The sequence below is a fragment of the Desmodus rotundus genome, chromosome 8 (genome assembly GCF_022682495.2).
Source record: "Desmodus rotundus isolate HL8 chromosome 8, HLdesRot8A.1, whole genome shotgun sequence".
NCBI lineage: Eukaryota > Metazoa > Chordata > Mammalia > Chiroptera > Phyllostomidae > Desmodus > Desmodus rotundus.
In genome coordinates, this window is record NC_071394.1 from 4,170,234 (window position 1) to 4,187,568 (window position 17,335).

Sequence of the window (17,335 nt, forward strand, 5' to 3'; positions counted from 1 at the left end):
TGTACAATGCTCTCGGCAGTATGCTTTCAAAGCTGCTGGTCCGTAAGCAGGACGGACGTGTCGTTTTCAAATCTGGAAAACGTGTGGCATCTTGACTTCCTGCAGAGGGGCACAGCCATGTGCGCGCAGCGCTCACTTGGGCAAAGTTCGGAGCTGTGCTGGCATCACCAGACTTTGTTTTTCTAGGCTTGTGTTCAAGTAGAAGAGATCTGAATGGGCAGCCTTTCTCAAGTAATACGCAAATCGTTGGTTTTCTTTTTTTATTAGGAGACAACAGATTAGGATTGACTTTATTTCATTTTGCTTTCCAAACTAAAAAAGCATACCATTTTATATAACATTTCACAGAACATAAAATTGTGCAAAAAAAAATAAATTAAGATGATTTCCCAAGTGAATTCGTTTACCGACTAGGCACGCTGGTGAGCTGGCTAAGCTTAAGCAGTCCACAATGGGAGAAAGGGTCCTGAAAGAGAGGAAAATGAAATACGTTTGTTCCCATCAAGAAACTAGTATTTAGCTCCGCTGGGAATGGCGGGATGTAGGCAGAGGAATCGGGCAAGAAGAAGCTTAACAGAAATAAGGACAGTTTTATAAAACAAAGCAAAAGAGTAGAAATTAAGGACATGTCTGCGATCAGAGGGGCAGACAGTGATTGAAAGAGTGTGATGGCCACCAAAAGGGTGCCTCCAATGACATTATGGGCCTCATTTCAGAAGGTTGTGCCTCTAATGACATTTACGGGCCTGATTTCAGAAGGTTGTGCCTGGAACTTCCCCTACTGAGACAGGAAATGAGTTCCAACGGACACACACCGGCACAGTCCTCGCGTTCTCAGCACCGAAAGAGACTCGACTTTCAGAGAGATTTTTAACATCCATGTGCTACAGGCAATAAAACTGTTACTTCAAACCCTAAATGGCCATCAGGAGGGAAAAGCCCATCATGGCAGAGATGCGGTCATCATGACGCCTCCTGCTCACAGCTCTGTCACGTGTGCTTGGACCAGGGGACCTGTCAATACCACCAAGTGCGACCCGGAGCAGCTCGGTTTGGTAGCACCTGACTGCTTCCTGCCTCTCCCGCCACCGGCTCCCTGCGTTCCAGCAACTGCTGACGTGTCCCCACACCCTGAGGCTGCTTCCCGTCCCACCAGCACCGCCCCTCACCCACACCCGATGCTTGTCTTCCCCCCCACCCCCGCCCCGCCGCATGATCTCGACTTCGCCTGGAAACCTGTTCACGTTCCTCCTCCTCCTCTGTGAGCCCCACCGCCACCTGCCCTTCCCCGAGCCTGCCGGCTGCTCACGTGGAAAGCTGGGGAGCAGGGGAGCCAGGGAGCCGGGAGTGGGCCTCGCATCACCTGCATGGGGCAGCAGTGTGCTGGGGCAAGTCAGACGCAAGCTGCTGTTTTAAAGGTGAGTGTTATAAAAGATAAACACCTAATTGAGGCTATCTGTTAAGAAGGGTATGTGTTCATCAATGAAAATTTCTTGAATGGTTTGATGACACAGTCACGAACTTCTGCCTGACACCTGGAGAGTGTCCTGAGGCAGGTGGAGGACACCCCACTCACTGTCAGCCACCAGGTCAGACCCAGGCTTTTGCCAGTCAGGGCCCAGGACTCTCGAGTGAGGAGGGAAAGGGCTCTTGCAGCACAGACAGAGGGGAGACTGCAGAGCTGGCAGGCTCCACATGGCTGGGAGGGGAAATGCAGGCAGAGACACTGGCAGGAGCGCCTGCTGAGGCCTGGTTTCATCCGAGACCAGGGTCCCCCGCGGCGGAGGCTGTCTCCCCTATGCTGTGTTTCCACCAAGTCTAGAACCAGGCCTTCCCTGTGATGGCCTGGTATCCATCTGCTCACGACAGCAGGTTCCAGGAGGGCAAGCAGACCAAGGTGAGCCTGAGGAAGGGTCACAGTCCCCATAGGATGCAGCGAGTGTCCAGATGTCCTCACTGGGTCTGACACACCCACGTGCCCCACTCACGGGCACAGGGGCCCAGCCCACTCGTGGCCAGCCTCCGCGCTGCGCGAGAGACCGCCTCAGCCCCACTCTGCATGGGCACGTTTGCCGTGTGGCCGTGGGGGCCGTCCGTCGTAGAGAGTGCTGAACACACACAGCACTCAGGGCCCAGGTTCCCTTCGGGAAAGGATGTTAACATATTTCATTACCTCCATGGGGACGACAGAGTGATATCTATTTAAAACGCAAGCACTCAATCAATCTACCTTACCAATTTATTCTACACGCATCTCTGTGCACGTGTACGATGGCTTGCTAGCGTCTAGCACTGTCTTTAATGAACGTGAGATATTGGGAGCAAACTCTGCGTCATGTCCGTCGATAGCTGTTGAAATTATGGTTCATTCACCTAAGTGTAATTCAGCCAGCAAAAAGGTAGATTTGCAGTGAAAGTAGGCGAGGAACTGTAAGGTGAAACATGGGGGGTGAAAACTGTTGTGTATGCAAAAATAGCGATTAGGATAAAACTATTAAAAACTAGTCTGTGGTCCGCCAAAGCACAGATTACCTCTGGAAAAGCTCACACGAAACCAACAGGAGCAGCTGCCTCCGGGAGCCCAGGGGCAGGGCTGGGAGTTAAGACCGGCTTTTCACTGTGCCCTTTTGGTTGCATTTTGTACCTAGCAAATGTACTACCTATTGAATAAAGGACAGAATTTGGTTTTCCGGCTGTCAGGCAGAAGTGGCACAGACAGGAAGGCAGCGCCAGGACGCTCAGCAGCGAGGCCAGAGCAGAGCTGGGTGGGGCCTGCAGTGGGGACCAGGACGGCGGAGGGAAGGGAGACAGAGAGCAAACAGGGCTCTCCCTTCAGGCCCAGGAGGCTGAGCTCTGTTCTGAAAGCCGGTGAAACCACGGGAGGACTCGTCCTATTAAGATCTGAAAAATGTTTCAGCACTGGGTGCCAATCTCTGACGAGACCACTGAGATTCTTGAAAGTGGAATCCCATTCAGAACCCACTGCCATTAGGTAAGGGTTTCCATGAGGTGAGGGAGGACGGAAGTCAGATTTTACAGTGTTCTACAACCTCTCTCAAAGATGAGACAGAGGCAACGGGAAAGCGGAAGTTTTACACTTTAAATATGATGGAGGAATTTCCCCTTTCTGTCCCTGTAAGACACTGGTCAACACAGGAGACACTATTTGCATAAAAACCGCAACTTGTTCACATTCCTCACACACGCTCTATGACGTGGCACTTACACGCGGCTGGTTAGACCTTTATCTGCAGAACCTACACACAAGGACACTCTGCGGGAGGGGGGCGGGGGCTGCTGTATCTTTACTGCAGAAAGCGACTGAGCCAACAGGGTGGCGGCCCCAGTTCCCATAAACACGTCTGAACCTGGTCTGGCTCGCTTCCATGTAAGAAGCTTCTTTTCTGCCTGGAGGAGCTAATCTGCCGCGACCGCTGGGAGCTGGTACTGGGGACCAGCGCGGGCCATTTTCCACGCAGCTTCAGAGGAGCATGGCCTGGCCTTCATCGTCCAGGACACATCAAATAATGGGAGCCAAAGGCCCTTACCTGTGCTTGCTCCGGGCCTCAACCCCTTCCTCCGACTGTGCAAGACGGCAGATGCTTCCTAACAAAAGAAAAGACCTTTTTACTCAAAGAGAAGGGAACCCTCCAGAAATAAAAAATTAAACATTTAAGCCACCATTTAAAAAAAATTAAACATTTAAACTACAATTTAAAAAAACTTAGGCCAAATGATTGAATAACAACTTTATTAAGTATTTGTCCGTTTTAAGAAGTGCTCTCAAAGACTAACCAAATAACGTATTACAAACAACTAGTTATGAGGTTTTACATTTGTTTAATAGGGAATAATTGGCCCCAATTAAACTGGCTAAACTAAGGCTTTTTAGATTACTAAAACCAATTAAACTTTTTAAAATGAGAATTTAGGTGATCTTAGAGCCTTTCTAAAATGGATAATGAAACTTGCTCATATTTGTCACCTCCCTGGCTTTAGTCGTTATATTAAGATAAATTAAGTGCGATTACAATCTTATTGGATTTATTTACCTTTGGAAATGAAGACCGTTTAAGGGTTACACATCCTCACAGCCTTGGCGAGAGCGACCTCACTTAGTCAAGTCAGAAAGTCTTTAAAAGCTTTGTGCTTATTGCTTCCAGCAGGGGGCGGGGTGTTCATTAAGGCACCAAAATTCTCATAAAAAATCCAAAGTTGCACTAGTGAAAAAACGCTCAACAAGATGAAAGCTGATCACATCTTTTCCAGAAAATCAGTAGTTATTTTAAAACAAGTTTTTAAACAAGATTTGGTTTTGACACCATTTGGACTCTTTAAACAGCATTTAAACCTGCGGTGAGTAATATGATGGTACATTTACTTTTATACCACTTTTAAAATAAGCTGTACAATGTTTAGTGTGACCCTTTTTACAACTATTTATGAAGGCCTTTTTAAGTAAGAAAAACATGAAATTGTTAGCTCACACACACGAAAGTTCTTTCAAAAGTTTATTTAGTATCAAGCAAGAAGAAACTTTGCTTAACACTACAGAACATTTCAAGACTTGAGTTACAAAAGAATACCACATTAGTTGCACTTGTAACTGGCTTCCCTTTTTACGCATGTTGGCAAGAGAAAAAAAAACTGGCATATGACGGAAAGATAAAATAACTAAACTCTATGGAAACCTTTAAAATGAAAGGTGAGGCTTATGTTAAAGATGGATTAACATATTTAGTAAACCTATTTTTTTGTTTAACACTAGTTAATCAAAGTTATTTTTTTCCTTTTGATGACCTATTTTTTCATATACAGACTGGAAATAACAAAATTTTACATGTCTCTTTTTTTTTTTCCTTTTTCTTTCTGCTCAGGTTGATGTTTCCACAAAGTAGTTTTAAGTTCCATCCATTCAGGTTTTAGGCATTTTGATTTATTTAAAAAGGGATTGTTCATAGAAAAAATTACTTTGAACAGTATACAGGACTGGTGGAGGCTATTTCACAACATCAGAGAGTACAATCAGTATCGGCCGTACGGCTGGTCTCTGTAGACGCCCTTCCCCGTCCGCGCCGAAGGAGCCTTGTGTCGTGAGTTGGTCCACTCCTCTTGCCCTGCAAATCAGTGAGACGATCAGTTAGGTCCTGGCCACGGGCTCCCTGGTGCCGTTCTGCAGAGCCCAGCTGGGCCGCGGACCCACCGGAGGCGTCCTGTTGATGTCCTGAGAAGAACCCGAGGGGATTCCCGTAGAAAAACCACAAACACGACGGAAAACGCTCATCTCACTGCAGAAACCTAGCCGTGTGGGGAGAAAAGTGACTGCTGCATCTTACATGGCAACCACCGGCGCGGGGGCTTTCCTTTGGGCCATTCATTGGACAAAGGCTCCCAATCTCAGCAGCAAACTGAATTGCCTTTTGCTAAACGTGAAGACACAGAGGAACAGGACGAGGGTTGCTCAGACTGCTTCTACCAACGAAAACACGGCAGAAATCCGGGAAGGCAGGAGGCAGCGGGGAGCCAGGCGGGAAGGGGCAGACCGGGCAGAGAGCGGCTGTGCTGTTCCCCGAGGGGCCATCACGGAAGGATGGAGCGCGGTGTGGGGCGGGACCGAACCCTCCGTAACATTTCACGACTATGAAATAAATACACTTGGTGACAGATGCCACGTTTCACTCCTGACACTAAACCCACACTGGACAGTGTTTTAGCAACCCAGGGTCTTCCGCCATCTTTGTTCCCTGCAGCTAAACACTGGCTCAGCCTCCGGACCACCTGAGGGTCCAGGGGCTTCGACAACACGCAGCTGACGCCCTGGCTGCCTCGCACAGCAACCGAACCTCACGTGTCCACAGAGACCAATTTTAAAACGCTGCAAAGGAAAAATGCTTAAAATGACCTCTTTTTTTGACACAAACATGCAATCAACGTCATTCCCTCAAGCTAACTTGCATCCATTTAAGAGTACAGCATTCAACAAACCAATGTGTATCTCTTAAGTGTTTGCTTTGAATGCTGGAAAAAAAAAATCCAAGGTGCAATCATCACGGCTTGAGGCCGGGGACACAACAAAACGCACTTCAAAGGGACACCTGGAAATGGTTCTCGGTGATGTTCCGACAAGAGTCGTAACCTCCATTACCCAGCACCCCGACTCCCTCGCACGGGTCCTGGGTATTCATCAGCACGCTGCCGCAACTGATCAAAGCTCCGTGCTCTCCGATCCCCTAGCCCCGCGGCAAAGGAGCCGCTCCCCGTCGTTTTGTGGTTGCTGCCAATTTTTTTAATTACACCTGTCATCCCTCCGCACGTGGAAGCTTTGGACGTGGGTGCCCCTGAACCCGGGGGGGGGGGGGGGGGCTGGGCTGTCTCCCCATGAGCGTGCACAAGAGCTCCCCATCTCCGCCCTGGCTCGGGGCTGGTTACCCGTTACGGGATGACTCCCACTGGAATGTTTTAGAGGGTTTGAGATTGGGGATGAGCTGAAGTACAGAGATGGGGGAGGGGGAGTCACTTTAGAACTGTAGTCTCAGCTGTTTCATTTTCCGTTACCGTCCAGAAGCAAACACACCTCCAAAGGACCCTGCTATCCGGGGCCGCAGACTGGCAGGCTTGTCCGAAACTTAACAAAATCAGCACTTGGCACCCGACCCAAACAGAACATCAAAGTTCAGAATCTGAATTCCTGCAACTTTCTGCAAGTCTTTCGCCCTCTTTAAATTTCAAATCTTAAAGGAGCTTCTGCAAAGAGCCAGAGAGGCACAGTCCGCGCGTCCCTGTGAATTCCCCTCCGTGAAGCCCCCGAAGGTGCCTCTGGGAGCACCCCCCTGTCCAGCGTGGGCCACGGGCCACTCACTCACCGTAGGAATCGTACGCCTCGTCACTGAGTCCGTGCCCGTAATCATAGTAATCAGCTCCGCTGCTGGGGACGAGACAGAACACAGACAGGAAGACGATGAGAACCCAGGGCAAAGGACTCGGCTGTGAGTTTAAGTCACATTCAATGACACGTTCCAAAGCTTCAAGACAACCCACGGAGGGCAGGGCCACGAACTGACCGAAATTCCTACCAGGCTGGCAGAGCTCTAACACAGAGGCCTTAGTCTTTGGGATGATAAAGCCCCCCCCCCCCCCCGACTTTAATACAGAGGAAGTGCACCGGCATCTTAACCACAGCCACCGGCCAGTCAACACAGAGCAGGGCCTGCACTGCAGGGGGTGGGGGGGTGGGTACGATGGTGGTGCCTGTCCCGGGAGAGTGGGAGCGGGGAAAATGGACGCGCAGTGGACCGGTGCAGCGCCTGTGCGGACAGCCGGGGCTGGGTGCGTGGAGGAGGGAGCAAGCTGCAGATCCTTTCCTACAGACGGCCACTCCTCGTTCACCCCATCTACCATGAACTCAGTGCCGCAGAGGGACGTCACTTTATAGCACGGGACCAAGTACGCAGCTGAGACGTTTCATCTCTCAGCACCAGGTCCCAGCGCCTGGTCCTCGGTCTGGAGTGCTGCTGCCTTTCTGTGCCCAGCTCCAGGCCCCATCTCACAACCCTGGCTCCATTGCTTCCCACCCCCCCCGCCCCCCCGCTTGCTGGCTGCAGCGAGGCACGCCGCCTCCGGTGGGGCCTCCTGGCGTGGGGATGAAACAGGCCCTCAGTGCTGTGCTGTGTGAGATGCCCCGGGAGGTAAACGCTGCCCAGGAATAGAACAGCCACGCCCTCCGCCAACCTGTCACACCACCATGGGGCCACGTGCAATGTTCCCAAGGAGCTGTAGGCAGCTACAGGGTGAGCGCTGGCTCTCCCAGAGCACTGGGAGAGAGGAGGGAGTGAGAGAGGTACGAGCCAACCCACCATGGTGAGCCAGCCCCTGCCCTGCAAACAGCTTCGCCTCACACAGGATCTCACTCACACCGCATAAAATCTCCCCTATCGCTGATGGGGCTGCAAGACTCAGTGAGGGTGGGCCGCCAGGCTGGCTGTGCAGCCCCCCAGGGGCATCACCTACACTCAGAGCTCAGGACAGGACCACTGCCTGGTGCCAGCGGCCACCACATCCAGCGCTTCCTTCTGTCTCCGACGTGTTCTGCCGCTGGCTCTAAGTGTCCTACGTGTTCCCCCAGCACTTATGCAACCCCCCCTCAGGCCCAGAAACTGAGTAGGGTGCTGCCGTATCTCTATCTCGTCTGAAACCCTCCCCTCCCTTCCCCTCTGCAGTCCTAATGTTCTCTCAAACACAGTCTACACGGATGGGGAGGAGACAAGAAGAGGGACCTGCTGAAAAACAGCAGGGAAAGCTCCCTATTCCAGAAGAGAAAAACATCCACCCCCCCCCCCAAAAAAGAAATAATACGGCGTTCCTACTTCTGAAGGCTTTGTGTAGCCTTAAGTCTGAGAAATGCTATCAAAGTCGAATACGTTTCTCATCGTGAAGACAGGAATTTAGACACAACCCTTTGGATAAAATGTCAGTGTCAAACACTGGCCAACATGTCTGGGCCTAAACATGGGCTGCCACATGCTGGGTGACCTTGGAAAGGGCCTCCCACTCGCCGAGCCGTGGTGTTTTATCCGTCCGATCCTGGGCCCGGTCCGGATGCAGCTCAGACCCCCGGCAGCGCTGACATTCTCCAGGGCTCAAGCACGGCATCTTCTCATTTTGTTGAAAACAAATTGGCTAATTCTCCTTAGTAACTCAGCGCTAAATAAGGTGGCCCCCAGCCTTCTTTTCAAAGGTCAGAAGTTACATCAGGAGGCCCCTTAAACTAATAAAACCCCGGGATCCTTGAGAACTTCATCTTTGTTGCACAAATAAAGTGAGAGTAACCCCTTCATCAAACTCAGAATAATTTCCTTTCCTGAGACAGGGCCTCACTGTGTAACGCGGAACTGTAAATGACAGGTACCGAGGCACCAAAAAAAGCGCTGAACAACCGCTTTGTGACCGAACTAAGTCTCCTTCATTAAATGACCTGAGCAGTAATGAGCGTGGGCAGGGACGGGGAACGGGCCTGTGAAGTGCTCTCCCACAGTTCAGCCTAAAAAATTGGGGTGACGGATGTTCTCCAATGAGCAGGAGGATAAAAGGTGGCATAATTTGGTCCAGCAGCGGTTTGGTGATAAGACAATCTTCGCTCTGACAAGTGAAAACTTTAAACTGACATTTTCTATCATTTCACCCGGTTCCCGATTATTTTTTGCGAGCCTGTCATCAAGCCAGGACCCTGGGAGCAGCTGAGCCCGCGCTCACACCTGTCAGTCCCGTCGGAATGGCTTTCACAGCATCTCCGTGGGCCTCGAGTGTCTGTTAACCAAAGACGTGTCCTATTTCCCAAGGATAAACTAAAAACCCCGCTGTGGCAAAGGCGGAAACCACTAACCGCCTCATTTACAGACACAACTTTTAATATTAATAATAGGCAAGAAAACACATTAGGCTGAATACACCTCAACTCCGTCAAAAGGCTCAAGGGCAGCCCGTCCTTCCATAGGTCCAGAGTGGGCCTCTCTCACTGCCCGAGGCCACGTCCCCGGGGCCACTGTCCTCCCCCACATTCCCCAACGTGTCAGGGGCCAGAGGACAGCTATGCGTTCAGCACAATTCCAGGCTTTCTCAGAGGTTCCCGATCCCATCAATCGGTGTCGGGAACTGTGCCCAGGACCAGGAGAAAACACAGGGTTAAGGAGCAAATGGGGCCCCTGGGACCAGTCTGTGTTCCCCCAGGGCCTTCTACCCTCCAGCAACAGGGGATCAAAATGAGGACTGAAACTCTGAGTCCCCAGATGGCCTGTCTCCGTGGGTGGGATTCAGGGGAACTCCTGACATTTACCCATCCTTCCCTCACCCCTCCAACCTCTCCAAGCCTCAGCACTGATTTCTACTTTGACGTCGCTGCAACTAACCTCATTAGGCCCTTAGGAAAGGTTGCCTGGCTAAGGGCGAGCACGACAGGCAAGGACCACGGCTGTGAGGCAGGCATGTCCGATGCCCGACAGCCGCCGTTTCTTCCCCACTCTTGGCTGCCTCCCCCTCATCTGAACCTCAAAGGAGCCTGGAGTTTATCCGTGCAACAAGAAAGTCGCACAAGCCTGCTTACTAAAAGCACGAGTTTCCTTCTTATCCCCCCTTATGTCCACGTCTGTTTTGGCACCTGGTACGCCCTTTGGATGTGGTGAATCACGTGCGTTTTTCTCCAACTTCTCGATGTCATCTTCTTTGTCCGCCCCTTCGTTCCCTTTGCTGTCCCATTCTGGTGGCCCCAGGGAGGCTGCTTTCCGTCTGGGGCTCCACCCTTCCTCTCTGTTTTTCTACTGCAGCGTTAGCGCTCCACCCTCTGGGGCCACCAGCAGCCTGACCAGTCATTGGTTGACTTTTTAAGTCCCGACCTCTTGAGTGGTTTGGCCTTTGTGGATGTGATGTCTTCTTATGCACAAGAAGACTGAATTACTTATCTTACAATCACCTTCTAGTCTCCGAGCTCAGTTCTCTCAAGCTGTTAGTTTTTCAGCCGGTTGAGTCTGTTGGTTAAATTCCTAACAACCTGGGGCACGTGTTAATCTTGGCAGCTGAGATTCTCCGTTTTCTTACCTGTGGACGATGCTACCCCCCGTATCCAGTAGCTGTCCTCTGGTGGCTGTGGGAAAGGCGCCGACGTGTTAGGAATGTGGGTTCTGTGTTTGGGGCTCCGGGGTGCCCCACAGGTGGCACTGAGGTCTGGCTCTGCCTTGTTCCAGCTTTAATCTGGGAACAAATACAGCTGAGCACTCATGGGTGAGAGGCTCGACCCACAGAACGGCTGCAAAGGCAGCTCTTCCATCAGCCTCTGCACGATCCTCGTTCAGAACCACCGGTGTGGGGGCCCGGTCTCCCTCCACCACGACAGAAGCCTCCTCCTGAATGGCGTCTCGTTCCATTCTGTCGTGTTCACAGATCTGGGCTCATCTGTGTCCTCTCCCTCGGGAACCTTTCCTAACCTCCTTCTGTCCCTTCACGGGATGTTATGAAGGGGCGGCTGAAGCAGATGTATGTTCCTAGTCCATCCTCTTGGTCCACCTTCCTTCCTCACTTAAGTCCCTTTTAGTTTGCAATGCATAACACTGAACTGGTGGTGGTAGAAACAAATCGGGGTTTTTTTTACATTACATAATGTGTCACAGCCTGGTAAAAATATGCCTAACTCGGTGAACCAGTGTTTTTCAAACAACCCGTGCACGATGTTACAAAACCCATAAGACAGACTGAGGCACTTTAACCCAACAGCGTGTGAAGAGTTTGCTGAGGTGGGACCAGACGCGCAGGGCGACCACCCTCTCAGGGACTGCCGCCTGCCGCCTTTGGGCGCAGTCTCAAAGGAAGACACCCACGACTACGTGAAGGGTTAGCGCAACACCTGTTCCTTCTCCAACCACCTGTTTGTCATTCCAACGGCGTCACTGAAAACACCCCACCCCACCAGACCGAAAGCAGAAGCTGATGAAAGAGGCCACCTAGTTTCTATTAATCCAGGCATCAAAAAGATTTGCAAAACTATGAAACCGTGCCACAATTCTTACTGATTATTTTTATGAAAACAGTGATTTTTCCATTAAATAAATTATTTACGTCGACATGCCAAGGGTTGATTATGGTTCTGTTCTTCATAATGAAAACCTATCTCTAAACCCTTCTGCGCTGAGTCTGAACGCGATGAACAGCGACGCGACCACGCGCACTGAAGCTCGGTGGCCCTCACTTCCTTGGGGTGCAAAGGGGCCCGTGAGACCCACGACCTTCCCCAAGGCCCTGGGAAGCGTGGCGGCGGCAGCGTGAGGAGGGCAGGAGTGTGCACGCCGGCCTAGAGGAGGGCCCTTGCACCTGGGAAGTGCTCCCTGCCCATGCAGCGCTGGGCACGCCAGCGCTCTGTCCACAGCCAGCAGGGGACAGAGCCCAGTGCCACAGCCGCTCAGCCTCGATCACCACGGGGACGGAAACCCATCCTCTGGGTCAGGCCGGCAGGGAAAAGTCAGGGAGACCGGGAAACCGCAGGGGCAGCCTTAACGTCGGAATAGCTTCAGGTCCCTAAACTGGTGTGTTATCCTCTGGTGCCAAGAATGTAAGAAAACAAATGTACCCTTAGGTTTGAAATAAATAATTCTCTTTAAGGATGAAAACTTGCATGCATTTGCCACTAACCAGGACACCTAAGTGTTCGGTTTAAAGGGCAAGAGACTCCCTCTCCCGCGAGGACGCTGCGGTGACACTGTCAGCCCCCCAAACCGCACTGTGAACCTGTTCGAGAGCCCCTGTTCAGGACAACTCACGCCACGAGGCTGACAGGGGAGGGGAAACAGGCATGTTTTTAAAATAATTTTACCCCATGTTTCCTAAGATTCGGTAAAAAAAAAAAAAGTGGAAATTGGGGCTTAAGACAATTTGAGGAATTGTTCCTCCTCCCTATTCAAGTAAGAGTTGAGAAAAATTTCAGTTTACAGTGGAGCCCTATTTTAAGAAATGGGCCGATGTCAAGTACATACACCACGGAGATATTTTTTAAATGGTGGTTAAAAATTGATCTCCCACTTTTTTTGCAAGGGCAGAATAGGATTTTAAAGTGGTAGATCGGAAAACAGACCTTTTTCTTCTTTACTAATAAATCAGTAATTTAAAGCAATCAACGAAACTGGTTATATTTAAATATTTAAAGTCATCTTACTTTGTAAGACACAGGCTATTAAGATCGGAATTTTACTGTCGTTAATAATAGTTTAGATTTCTATAAATCCTGTAAGAGAAACATATTTGCCTAACTTACTAAGTCTTGCCATGGTTGTGGCAGCCCTTTTCCCTCCCCTCCACGTGCAAACCTCGAGCCCCCTGACGCATGCGAGCACCCAGGGAGGGGAGGGGCGGGGCGGGGGGCGGGAACTCTGGGCTCCAGCAGCCCAGCGTTTCATCCCTTTACTCATTTGTGCGTTCAATTTACTTAAAATTATTTAGGAAGCAAAACCAACCCACGATTAAAGCTCAGGACGCTGCAGTAGGTGAGCCAGGCAGGGACGACTCAGACAGGCACACACAGCGAGGACGGCTGAGACGCAGCAGAGCCCTGACGGGGCGGGAGTGGGACCACGACCGGTCACCTTCCGACCCAAGTGGAGAGCCGGCTCTCAGTGGAGTCTGCTTGGGGCCCGGTGGGGCTGAGAGGCCTCTCGGACCTTCCCAGGAGAAACACAGGGGGCAGGACGGAGCATGGCCCACAGACACACACGCGGAGTCACCACCGTATGAAAGGCACTGGGAGGAGACCACTCAGACAGAAGTGCAGGGGCAGAGCTCCGAGTCCGGACTGAGGGCTCGCAAGCTCGTGTTGCGTCCTGTCCTGCCATTCACAAGCACTGTGGTCTGGGCTGGCAGCTTGCTCGTTTGAATGTCAGCGCCCAGAAGTATGTGATGCAGCTCAGGTGCCCGATAAAACCCCTGAAAGGAGGAGTGAGTGAATTCTGTGGCTGAGGCTACTGCTCAGTGATACCCGCTGTGTCTTCGATGACAGGGTGACAGTGAACAAGGGATGATCCCATTAGTTCACACGCACAAACCGCGTTTCACCGGCCTCGCGCTCAGTCAGCACAAAAGATGTGGCGACTTCCTCCTAGCCCTACTTGCAAGTCTGCAAAGCCTCACTTCCGATGCAACAATTACCTTCTCAGACAAAAGCCTGTACGTGCCAGCACGGTCTGCGGGGGAGTCAGACACGCAGGTGGCCGTTGTTTGGGGCTGCTGCTCCACCTCCCGACGGCAGAGCTCTCCCAGGGCTGGCCTCGCTGCCCAGCACAGGAACTGACGGGTACTGGGCCGGATTGGAAGGCAGAGGTCAACCTTCAGGAGGGGGCACCGGCTCATCCCAGGAAGTTCTTGTTTCATGTTCAACCTTCGGTCTGAAGAGACCCTCAGAATCTGTCTCCTCCCCTTCTGTTCCCACAGGGTGGCAGGGGACGCCTCCCAAGCACGAAGGCAGATTACAGAGCCGGGGGGGGGCAGCCCGTGCTGCGGGGGACCCACTTTAACAGCACCCGCCTAGTGCAAGGCACTGGGTGCCAGGCGTGGGGCAGACAGACAGGCGTCCGAGGACTAAGCACAGACACCAGACACACTCCTCGCGTGCCCCCGGGAGCCACGTGGCGCTGGGCACTCCACACAAGCCCCCCTCACCTTATTGACACACTTGCCTTCAGGTGTTGTCTCTCTTTTAGAAATTTAGGTTAAAAAAAACAACACTTTCCTACCACTTCAGAAGAGAGAAACTCTCACTTTTTACCTTGTCTCTTGGGAAAGGTGTCTTAGTTGGAATCTACAAGGTCCAGGCTCCGCCTGCTTCATTCAACCTCTGTTCGGCGGATGTTTATGGAGCACCCACTATGCGCCCGGCACTGGGATGCGGCAGTGAGCGAACAAGACCTGGCCTTGGTGATGAAACGTGGTCAGTGTGCAAGCAGACACACACACGCAGGGCGACAGAGCCTGCGGTTCTGCGAGGCCAGGGTCCCTCTGACGGGCTCAGAGGCAGGTCCCGAACCAGCTCCAGGGACAGAGGGACGCTTCCTGGAAAAAGAAGGGTCTAGCTGACAGCTAAGAGACAAGCCAGGCAAAAAGGACAATGACAACATGCAGTCTGGAAATGATTAGAAAGTAGGGACTCCAAGACAAGAGTGTATCCCCGACATCCCGCAGCCAGACCGCCACGGGGTCAGGAGAGAGGCCCAGCCACTCCGCACGCCGCGTGCCTTCCCCTGCGACCTAACTTTCAACCACGGCAGCTCCGCAATACCAAAAAATCGGTCTGGGCACTTTTCCAAAAAGCCATGTGATGACTGGTGGCCTGGGTGGGCACGCAAGCGAACACGCACTGAGCCTGCGCTTCAGAGGAGGGGACGTCATGCTGGTGGCCGCCCCTGCAAGGCCACATTCACTTTCCTTACATGGTCATACTTTCATTTTTTAGCAGGCTGCTCATCCTATGTAATCAGTTTGGAAGACAGTACAGGATTAAGAGTTAAGAGCCAGGCTCTGGAGTCAAACTAACGTCAGAATCTAGGCTCCTACATTCATCTGTGTAAGCTCAGGCGAAGTTAATTCAATTTTCTGTAAAACAGTTTTAAAAACAAATCTTCTACAAGATTGTGGTGAGGTTTAAATAAGATACTGTGTTACATTATTAGGCTCTTCTTCAAGGACAGCTGTTATCAATATAATTAAAGCAGAGGTATCTTTCAAGCAACATTTTCCCGAGCGCTCACTTACAACCTTTCTGCTCAGCACGAGCGAGTGAAGACCTGATCTTCAGTGATACAAGTTGAACAAAAACACAACAATAGCGAAGAGCCTCCTTCTATTTTCAGTCCTCTGCAATTTCATAACTTCATGTTTTTCAGGAAGGTAAGCACTATTCTGTCCTTTCATTTTATTAATTAAATGCCAGGGTTCAGAAGGTGTGCCACTGGCTTGCTCCTGGGCCCAATAAACACACAGAGCAGGGTCCAAAGCAAGACCTGTCTTTGGACTTGAGCTCCAGTGGCTGTTAATTTCAACAATAAATCAATTTCCCAGAAACACTAACATTTAGAACTAAGATTTCTTATGAAGAAACACAAGGGAACACATGCATTTTTGTAACTGATTTTTCTGGCAAAAAATTCTAAAAAACAGTTATCAACTACATATATCATCACAAGACATCCCAAGCGATCTTCACGAGAATTCTTTGCACAAAGCGTCAAAACTACATACTGGAACTTGGCAGAACACAGCCGTCACAGCCCGGGGTGGCCGGGAAAGTTGGGACAGTCCCCCAGTGAGGAGGAGGCTGGGGAGGCAGACGAGAACTAATTCCCAAAGAAGGAAATGTATCTACATGTTTAAAAAACACAGAACGATTTTTTGGACGGTGAACAAAACAAACTTCGGGCCCCATACCCATTTATTTGCATTTCTCTCCGCAAACACCCAAGTCCAGCTGCACCGCGGGCCAGGGCGTGCTGTCTCCGGGACTGGAGTCTCCGGCTCCTCCCGCAGCATCTGAAACGGCCCATCGGCACAGAGGAGCAGCTCAAGCACCTTCCGTGAGACCAGGATGTGTTCATGGGACTCGTTTGTGGGACCCCGAACTTGTTTTTGCGGCCAGTGCTTCCGTCTGCTCTCCTGAGGAGTGTTTGGGGGGGCATTTCTGACAGACGCGTTGGGTAGTTGGATTTCAAAGCCCCTCCATGTCGCCCCTTAAGGAAATTTCACTGTGACATGCGACGTTTGCGCATGTGAGACATGACATATGTGAATGTTGGAAGGACGCTGAGTGTTTACGGGATCCTCAACAAACCTGGGAGACGGCACTAGGCCAGCCAGTGGTTCTCAGTGTTTCTGGAAAATCTGGTAGCACAGTAACTTGACCAGTCTGCATATCAAATAATTCAGCCTCGTCCTTCAAACAGGTAGCATTTCAAAAATGTCAACTACACCACCCGCAGCAACTGTACTGAAAGTCAAATTCAACGTCGAGACACTGGGGTGGGAGTGCCTACGCTGCTCTAAAATTACTGATGTGAAGTAAAAGTCCACCCGCCCTCGTTCACTCAGCAAACATTCCCTGAGCGGTCTCGATGGTCCAGGCCCCGTGCTGGGCGCTGGTGGACGCGATGGTGAAGAGCTTTAAAGAGGCAGACGTGGACCGGAGAATTACTCCACTATAAGATCGCAGTTAGGAAGTTACTGTGAGAGCACACACACTAATTACATACAGCACACTGAAAAGATCGTTCTGGTGTCCCAAGCCCAACACACAGGTGAGGTGCGGCAGAACCGCGGACCCGAAGCCCACCTTCGGGCCAGTGGCCGTTCGGCTGTTCCGTCTGATTTTCCTCACGGGATCCCTCTCACTCGGTTTAGCGACAGATTCGTCCGATCAGAAAACCCACATGTTGCTTTAGCGCCGCTCTCCTTTACCGTTAGTTTTCAATTTCATTAATTTCCGGTCCTATTTCCATCCTTTCCCTTCCACTATCTTGGGGTTGAATTTGATTTTCCTTGGTAGCTTCTCGGATGACAAATTACTTTTATAGGCAGAGAGTGCCAGGCACTCCTTTAGCTTGAGGACAGCCCTGTGAGGGGCCCCCCACACCTCTGCTCAGGGGAGATCACCGGCCCCGGGGGCACTGTCAGCAAACGGGGCAGCTGGCTTCAGACCCAGGCAGCCCGACTTGGTCGCGGGAAACCCCTCCCTCCTCCCAGACCAGGTCTGGACACGGCCTTGACAAAGGCCCTGTTTCACCTACACAGCTTTACAACAGTGAGAAGCCTGCCCTCGCAC

General features: G+C 51.3%; 1 protein-coding gene across 12 annotated transcripts in view; it reads right to left on the bottom strand.

The window, feature by feature from the left end:
• Positions 1 to 334: 334 nt before the first annotated feature.
• The window catches only part of KHDRBS3 (KH RNA binding domain containing, signal transduction associated 3), a 120,694-nt gene continuing 103,693 nt past the window's right edge, over positions 335 to 17,335 (bottom strand). For 7 of the 12 annotated variants that reach the window (XM_045181480.2, XM_053929698.1, XM_024571997.3 and 4 more), the window contains 2 exons: positions 6,864 to 6,925; positions 4,499 to 5,117 (listed from right to left, as the gene is read on the bottom strand). In XM_045181480.2, the coding sequence (XP_045037415.2) occupies positions 5,013 to 5,117; positions 6,864 to 6,925 (167 nt within the window). In that variant the 3' untranslated portion in view covers positions 4,499 to 5,012. Of the gene's footprint in view, positions 467 to 3,548; positions 3,607 to 4,498; positions 5,118 to 6,863; positions 6,926 to 17,335 lie in introns of those variants that run through there. The other 5 variants (XR_002975885.3, XM_045181481.2, XM_045181482.2 and 2 more) reach the window with 3 other exon arrangements.